We start from the raw sequence: 9,351 nt of genomic DNA on the forward strand, positions 1-9,351 counted from the left end.
TTTTAAGACAGATATTATGAACTCAATGTCTGCAATGATAAATACAGGTCCAAAATGCCTTTAAACAGCTCGTAATACCCACAATCAGTAAAACTGTTGTAACGAGTCAAAATAACCAGTTTAAATTTAATTATTCATCAAACATTAAATATAACCCAAAATAATTAAGACAAATCATTTTAAATACCGAAAAATCAGAACTTAGATGAATAAGTAATTTGTTATCAAATATATATCAGCACATTGGTGATTCCAATTAAACAGTTACCCCTTTTTGCTTGGTTTAGCTCGCCGGAGTCCAGGGTTCAAAAGGGGTCTTCAATTTATACACAGTTTTACAAATAAACAATAATCAAACTTTATTTAAATAAGAAAGCAAACAAAACCTTTTTTACATGAGCTCCGATGCTCAGTTCTACTACCCTTACAATAAATGATATCCATACTTTTAACGCGGTTTAATAACAAAATGTCGCTGGTTATTAAATAATTCCCCGCGGTCCCGTAACACACAAAATATACACACACACACACACACACACACATACCAAACTTTACGCGGTCTAAGATCGCGGTCTACCCCCCTTCCCGGTTGCTTCAGGGGAGTCTGGTCGACTACCCCGTCGGCCCTACACGAAGTCCCGTCCCATGAGGGTAAGTGGATGGTCTCCAACAGACCCTCACCTACTCGGTTCACAAATACCCACCACCCCTTGGCAGAAGGCCTCAGGGTGGAGTCCCTCAACCCTCCATGAGAAATGAAAAACTGCACTTACCTGGTCCGGTCGGACGCCTGGTACGAGAGTTTCCGTTAGTTGTCCGTGAATGGTCTTCTCAGACAACGTCTCTGGAGAACTAGGTTGCCTCTACGGGCTTAAATGCGCGGTTTTATCATTATATCTACCCGCTGTAGAGGTGAACGGGAATAAATTCCTTCGCCCTCTGTTGTTGACATCGAGAGTCTACTGTTGTGAAATATTTTCTAAGTCCCGAGTTACAAAGTCAAAGGAAATATAGTAAAATTAATTTTATCAAAGATAAAATTGAATTTAAAGAAAAGGAATTCGTTAAGTAAACACTAAGTCCCGGGAACTTAGCCGTGTAAGCGACGATAATCCGCGCGGACGGATAGAGAATGAAAGAATGAACGATTGAAATATTAGAGTTTATTTTAATTTCAACTAATATTTCGTGTATTTCAGTTCATTTTATAATTCTTTCAATCTCATGAATCTTTTAAACGATTCATTTAAAATCTATATAAGCGTTTTTATTTTATTTCCTTTGATTTGGACTGCTCAGGACTTAGAATAATTCTCGCTCGGCGCGCATTCCCATACTTATACCGTACATTCATATAATTTTATATCTCGCTGAATTCATTCAACTTAAACTTTAAAACCACAGCCATATAAGTATAAATAATAATCACTCATTGTTCAAGGAAAGTAATAATTTATAATAAGAGAAAAGAAAAAATATTATATACAAAAGTATAAGTCATATTAAATAGAAAAATAAGTAATAGTTATTAAGTAAAAATGGTACTAAGAAATAGTAATAGTAAAGTACAATAGTAATTAGTGGTTTAAGCAAAAGAAAATAATATTTAGAATTTTAGTCCTAGTTTTTAAGCATACTAGTTTTAAGTATAAACGATAGTCCAGTAGATATAAGAATAATAATTAGCGAATAAGTAGTATTAAGTCATACGTATAAGAAAATAGTAATAATAACAGCACTCTTTTGAAAATAATCACAGGTCACTCCACTCCACCATCACACTGTTCATGAGCAAATAGCTGCTCAGACGATCAACCTCAAAGACTCTCTTTCTGACAACCAACGTCCTTCCTTCTCCCAAGTTTTGTCTCGTAAATCAAGTACCGCCCAATCAGTTAAGATGCGCAATGGTCGCACATTTTCAGTTACCGAGAGCGTGGATTTCACTGTGATGCCCTCTAAACAAGAAGCCCAACGCTTCAACACAGCCGATTCGATTAAAAAAGGAATTTATGAAAATATCAACCCAGCTGACACTAGCATGCAAGTTGATAGATTGGTCAGAACAAAAGAGAATACAATTAAAGTCGCTACTAGAGGAGCCAATATCCAGGCCATCAAGGAATCTCTTGCCAATGTTGGCCTAGAAGTCCATGTTCAAAAAAAGTTCAACCCTCGATTGATAGTCCAGGGTGTGCCTCAAATAGTTCCTAAAGAAGAACTTCCAGATAAAATTATCAAAGTCAACAAATTGGCATCATCACCAGATGCAATCAAAGTCATCTATGAGTACAAGCCTAATCCAAGAGCTTTTACCAGAAACGTTGTTATCGAAGTTTCACCGCTACTTCGTAACTCACTTCTTAACTTGGGAGATATTTATATTGGATGGACCAAATGTCACGTCGAAGACCACGTCAGCATTCTACAGTGTTTTAAATGTCAAGAGTTTGGTCATATTTCGTCTAAATGCAGTAAGCCAGAAGACACTTGTAGTAAATGTAGTCAATTACACCGCACCAAGGACTGTGAAGCTGAAATGAAAGATTTCTGTTGTGTCAATTGCGTCAAAGCCAAATTGCAAGCTACGAATCATTCGACAACTGATGGAAAACTATGTCCTATTCTAATTAGAAAAATCCGAGATAAGATACGGAGTACTAACTATATTGATGCCTCAAAGGAGTCATAGAAACCTTTATCGAGTGGAGAATGGGGATGACGCCCTAGCGGGGCCTCAGTTGATTACTTCTGAGGTGTCTCCACTCTTACTCAACGCTAACCACAACATCTCTAGCTGCAACAACAACAACATCCTTTCGACCGGTCCCTTGGTATCCCTAGTACCAAGTGGTAGACAAATAAATCGTCAACTTAATATCCTCTATGAGGATTCCTCCGCTGGTTACACTCAATTAAACAATACTGTAAATAAGAGTCTGGGTAGCGTCTCAATGCTTCCCTCCAGCGGATCTAATATAGTAGATTTAAATTTAGATTCTAATATCCCCTCTGAATCTCACCAACCAACTTTGCAGAATATTAACTGCTACCAATGCCCACTCTGTAATAAGTCTTTTCCATCTCTTAGAGGCCTAGGTGTTCATAAAGTCAGTAAACATCGTGAACAAACCAATGCAGCAATAGACACTTCCCGTCGAAAACCAAGATGGCAAGATGAAGACCTACGAAGATTAGCAGCGGCTGAAGCCAACGCACCATCGGATACAAGGTTCATGAATGAATACCTGTCTGACAGTGTCAAATTTGATCCACCACGTACAGCTCAGTCAATTGCTAGTCTACGTCGGAAACAGTCATTTAGAGACCTGGTCAGTAACTTAAAAGAGTCTGCACCCTTACCGGACCTAACCAGCCCTCAAAATTCCCCTAGACAAGTCACTCAAAGTCAAGAAAGAGGAACAATCGAGCAGCGTGCTTCCTGGCTACGGTCAGCGAGAGCCTATTTGATTTCAGGAAGATGCAGAATGCCAGGAAAAGACTATATTGTACAAGCCATTGATGCAGTCCAGCGGAACGAGGATCCTGAACAGCCATTATCTGACTGGTTTCTCATAAAGTTCCCCGTAGCACCGAATAACTCTTAAACTCGGTACCAAAGTCGTAATGACGAACTGCATCTGTCAAGAAAACGAAAAAGGAGGAGAGAATATGCTGCACTACAGACACTCTGGACCAAGAACATTTCTAAGGCAGCTAGTAAGGTTTTAGATGGTGATACGGGTTCTTATGTTGGTCCCCCTCTCACTCAACAAGAGGCAATTTGGCGACCTCTCCTGGAAGCTCCAAGTGTCCCTCTGGATGACAGCCTAGCCACAGCTCCCAAGTCCGAGCTGGAATTTATATCAGCACCGATCACTACCGATGATGTTCGCAAGTACAAGCCTGCAGCCAAATCTGCAGCTGGCCCAGACAGTTTATCCGCCTCTCGTTGGTTTAAAGAAGTTCCCGACATGGTAAAAGCCACAATTATGAACATTATAATGATCTGGGGAAAAGTACCGGCGATTTGGAAAGATTCAAGAACCATTCTAATCCCCAAAGTCAGTGAAACCCAAGATCCTTCAAAGTTTCGGCCGAAATCAATCTCGTCCATTATCTTCAGACATTTTCATCGCATTTTAGCAAATCGGTTGATGGCAGGACTCAAACATGACGAAAGACAACGAGGCTTTATTAACGCAGACGGCACTGCTGAGAATGTAGCTGTTCTATCAGCGATCCTATACGAAGCCAGAACCAAGTTTAAAGAACTCCACATTGCCTTAATTGATGTCATAAAAGCCTTCGATTCAGTGTCTCATGCTTCAATCACATGGGCTCTACATGAGTTGGGGCTTCCAAAAGATTTCGTTGATTATGTCACAGCACTCTACAAGGATGCTACGACCACGCTAGAAGCGAATAGTCAGAAATCCAGTCCAATCCACCCTGGACGGGGAGTGAGACAAGGAGATCCGTTGTCTTCCGTTATTTTTAACGTGATTATGGACCTTATTCTTAAAAAGATTCCCGATGAAGTAGGTTTTACACTTCATTCAGCCAATATTAATGCCCTTGCATTTGCAGACGACTTAGTGTTAGTTGCAGGTACTGCTGCTGGTCTTCAGGCTGCGATCAACTGTGTTATCCAGGAAATGTCAAGACATGGACTCAAGCCAATGCCCGTCAAGTGTAAAGCGCTATCGATAGTACCGAATGGCAAAAAAAAGAAGATAAAAGTCCTCACAACTTCTAAATTCAAGATTTTCAATGCACCAGTAAAACAATTAGGTATTAAGGACAAGTGGAATCTTCTTGGCGTTGACTTCACTTTCGAAGGATCTCAAGCTCCATCGTTTGACATTAATGAATATCTCCAAAAGATCACTAGTGCTCCTCTCAAGCCACACCAAAGAATGTATCTACTACGTACATTCCTTCTACCTAAGTTCTTCCACTCGCTGGTCCTTGGTCGTGCTAAGTACGGATTTCTTAGAAAAAATGACAAAGTCATTAGAAGTTTTGTTCGACGGTGGCTTATGTTACCTCACGATGTACCAACTGCCTTCTTTCATGCGCCAATCAAGGAAGGAGGACTAGGAATAATATCCCTGCTCACCAAGATCCCTGAGCTCACTCTCAGACGATTAGATGCTATGAAGACCTCTAGCTTTAGTGCAGCAGTTACGGCCAGTAAAAGCGAATGGGCGCAAAAGAAGAGGAAATGGTGCTCAATTTTACCGTCCAAAAACGAAAATTGGGCCAAGAAACTCCATAGTCAAACTGACGGAAGAGAACTTCGTGAAACAAGAAACTCGCCTGCATCGTATAGCTGGATTGAAGATCGTTACGCGCATATACTAGCTAAGGATTGGATTCAATATATAAGAACACGGATAAATGCCTTACCATCTTTGATGTGTACAACAAGAGGCCTTAGAAGACTCACTCAGGACTATCTATGTCGAGCTGGATGCAGGGTTCCAAAAACAACAGCACCCATCATTCGGGAATGTATTCGCACTCATGGAGGATGCATATATCGCCATAATGCCATTGTTGACAAAGTTTCTCAGTCATTGGAACATAGAGGTTATCAAGTCATCAAGGAATATAAAATTCCCACCAGAATTGGAGTCAGGAAACCTGACATAATAGCTTTTAAAGACAATAGGGTATCGGTTTTGGATGCTCAAATTGTATCTGGGTACCGTGATATTAACTTAGCTCATGTAAAAAAGACTGATTATGATAAGAAAAATAATGATATTGTTAAGTATGTTTCAGACAAATATAACGTTGTACCTTCCAGTATCCATTGGTCATCCATTACCATATCTTGGAGAGGGGTGTGGGCTAAAAAGTCAAGTGATGATCTCTTATCATTGGGTTTATCCAAAGCAGAATTGCGAGGCCTAACAACTAGAACTCTTATGGGCTCATTCCTTAATTTTGTCAGATTTAATAAGATACGTACAGTGCAATTTCATAACTTATACCCAGTCAGATATCGCTAAATTGTTTGTTGAGATTCACTTTAATTTTCCCTTTGATTAGTTTTATTTTAAATTATTGCTTTTAGCGCTTCTCGCTATTATACCTCAAATTAGTATTAATTACCTAGCATTGTATAGAGTCATTTTTTTTTCTATTTTTACTATGTAAATATTTAGAACTAAGATGTATATATTTAGTGGTTGAGGTGATAATATAAATTATTAAAACCAACTAATTAATTTAAACAAATGTTTTATTTAAATAAACGGAAATAAAACAGCGATTGTAAGTATACAGTAAAGTAAGAAGCCTGGATGCGTGTGTACAATCCCACGGTCTATTACTAATTGTCCCCACCAATGTGGTAGAGATGGATAAATGAATAAATCGATGTTCGACGGAAACTGTCGAATTTTATCGATCGCGTCACCTAGTAGCAACGCTACAGAACTCCCTTTGTTTTTTTTTTTTTTTAAATTTAATACACGATAATTAAAGTGATGGAATATTTACAAATGATATGAATAAATAAATAATTAAATGAATAAGTATAATAAAGTGGTGAATTATTACTTTGTAGAAAAAAAACTTTTATATAAAAAAAAAAAAATACAATCGTGTAAATTTTTAAATATTAAACCGGACTTGGCGTTTTTAGGTCTCGGTTGCTGTGTTAATCGGCTGGGAGTTTGTTATCATCGTAGCCGTGTCGACTGAATTTGCCTCGTAGACCGGCTTTAATCTGTCCACAGAAATGGCGATTTGTCGTCGACGATGAAGTATTTGTCGTGTTGGGTTATGACACGATATGGACCTTCGTACGGCGCTGAGAAAGATGGTCTAACCTGGTCATTCCGTACCAGTACGTGGCTGCAAGTACTAAGGTTCCTGAAACAGAAAACAGAATGCTTGCCGTGACGCGACATTTCGGCCGGTGCCAATGAATTGAAATGACGTTTTAATATATTAACAATGTCATGAGGTGAAGTTTTGTTACTAGGAGTGAGTAACTCACCAGGTAAACGAATTGGCTCACCATACACTAATTCAGCCGGTGTCGTCTGTATGTCGTCTTTCCAGGCAGCGCGTAAGCCGAGCAAAACGGCTGGTAATGCGTCATACCATGACTCTTGGTGACACAAAAGTGCCGCTTTTAACTGACGATGTAAGCGTTCGACGAGACCATTGGCTTGCGGGTGATACGGCGTGGTATGTAAGTGTTTTATTCCGTACATTTTCATTAACGATTGGAATAACGACGATTCGAATTGCAGACCTTAATCCGAAGTAATGCGTTTCGGTACTCCGTGGCGTGAAATCCAGTGCAGCGATAGTGCATGTGCTATCGTTTCTGCGGTTCCATTAGATAACGGGACAGCCTCAGGAAACCTCGTGAATCGGTCGATGATTGTTAAACACTAGTTAAAGCCTAGGGTGTGTCATTTGAAGGCTATATTTTTTTTTTACTGCTAAACCCGAAAATCTAGTAGTATATAGAAAATAAAAAATTATGCCGCTGGGTTAAAGGGTTTAAGTCCAATAGCGGCTTAGCTCATCAAAAAATTTGATTTCCCATTTAAATAACACGGGAAATTTTTTTTTTTAACTTTGAGTATTTTTAACTCGTGAAAAAATTAATAGATCGAATTGACTAATACACACTTTTGTAGGAAATTGAACGCTCTACAAAAAAGGTCTCTTATCATTTTTCGATCAATCCATCTGTTCTAAAGTTATTGGAGCTCGAAGTCAAGTTATAGTAAATTTCGAGATCTTTTTACTTTTTCGGCAAAACTATCAGACTTATCATAAAATGTTGTAGGGTTTTTTTTATTGACAATTTTATTCTCTACAAATTATGATCAGTAAAGTTTTTTCAAATTCCGCATTGTTTTCTAGTTATTTTCATTTTAATTTTAAGCTCTTAAAAAAGTAGTGTTCTGATCGATTTCAAGAGCTTGACATTAAAATGAAAATAACTAGAAAACAATGCAGAATTTGAAAAAACTTTACTGATCATAATTTGTAGAGAATAAAATTGTCAATAAAAAAAACCCTACAACATTTTATGATAAGTCTGATAGTTTTGCCGAAAAAGTAAAAAGATCTCGAAATTTACTATAACTTGACTTCGAGCTCCAATAACTTTAGAACAGATGGATTGATCGAAAAATGATAAGAGACCTTTTTTGTAGAGCGTTCAATTTCCTACAAAAGTGTGTATTAGTCAATTCGATCTATTAATTTTTTCACGAGTTAAAAATACTCAAAGTTAAAAAAAAAAATTTCCCGTGTAATTTAAATGGGAAATAGAATTTTTTGATGAGCGAAGCCGCTATTGGACTTAAACCCTTTAACCCAGCGGCATAATTTTTTATTTTCTATATACTACCAGATTTTCTGGTATAACAGTAAAAAAAAATATAGCCTTGAAATGACACACCCTATTAAAGCCTCTTGATGTTTTTAAAGACACTAAGTTGATGTGTATGTGCTCGAATCGTTCAGTTGGAGGTTCAAAACTGGCGATCGGCGATGACACGTGTCTCTGAATTTTATTCTTCTGACAGTCGATGCAAGATTTCGTCCATTCACGGCAATCTTTATTAATAGACGGCCAGACATAACGTTTGGAGATCATTTTCAATGATTTTTTGATTCCAAGGTGAGCGAGCGTGTGTAGTGAATCGAACACTTTCTTTCTCAGCGGTCCTGGAACGTATGGTCGCACCGTACCTGACGCAATGTCACAGTACAATGCCAAACCGTTGTCAAAATTGATTCGTCGAAGCTGCAACGCGGTTGTCTGTTGCAGCAGTTGTTGAAGCTCGAGATCTTGCTTCTGTGCATCGGCAAGTTCTTCTGATGTAATGGCAGTAGACACTGCTTCGACTCGTGACAGTGTGTCAGCGACAATATTGTCGTTGCCCGACACATGTCTCATGTCAGTCGTAAATTGACCGATGAAATCCAAACGGCGGAATTTCCATGGTGAAGCTCTCTCTGTACGCTGTTTAAATGCGTGTTGAAGCGGTTTGTGATCTGTGTAGATCGTTACGTGTCGGCCTTCGAAAATATGCCGGAAATGTCTCACGGCTTCGTAGATCGCGTGTAGTTCTCGATCATAAGTCGACAATTTTTGGATCGACGGCTGTAATTCCCAGCTAAAGAAAGCCAGCGGCTGCCAGTCGTTGTTTATGCGTTGCTGGAGGACGGCACTGATCCCGATTTCTGATGCATCGGTAAAAACTGCCCAATCCACGTCGGTTCTTGGATGCACGAGAAGTGTTGCATCAGCGAGAGATCGTTTAGCGGCATCGAAAGCGATTTGCAAATCAGCTGTCCAGT

The 9,351-nt window shown here is 38.9% G+C and overlaps 1 protein-coding gene across 1 annotated transcript; it reads right to left on the reverse strand.

Annotated features, from left to right (window-relative positions):
- Nucleotides 1–6,740: 6,740 nt before the first annotated feature.
- LOC130668872 (uncharacterized) lies at nt 6,741–7,238 on the reverse strand. The gene has a single exon (XM_057471375.1). The coding sequence runs from the start codon at nt 7,236–7,238 to the stop codon at nt 6,741–6,743; it is 498 nt and encodes a 165-aa protein (XP_057327358.1).
- Nucleotides 7,239–9,351: the final 2,113 nt, after the last annotated feature.

The sequence above is a fragment of the Microplitis mediator genome, chromosome 5, assembly GCF_029852145.1.
Source record: "Microplitis mediator isolate UGA2020A chromosome 5, iyMicMedi2.1, whole genome shotgun sequence".
Taxonomy (NCBI): domain Eukaryota; kingdom Metazoa; phylum Arthropoda; class Insecta; order Hymenoptera; family Braconidae; genus Microplitis; species Microplitis mediator.

Bases quoted from the DNA above. Each gene is read 5' to 3' on its own strand.
- LOC130668872 (XM_057471375.1), bottom strand. From the start codon at position 7,238: ATGTACGGAATAAAACACTTACATACCACGCCGTATCACCCGCAAGCC.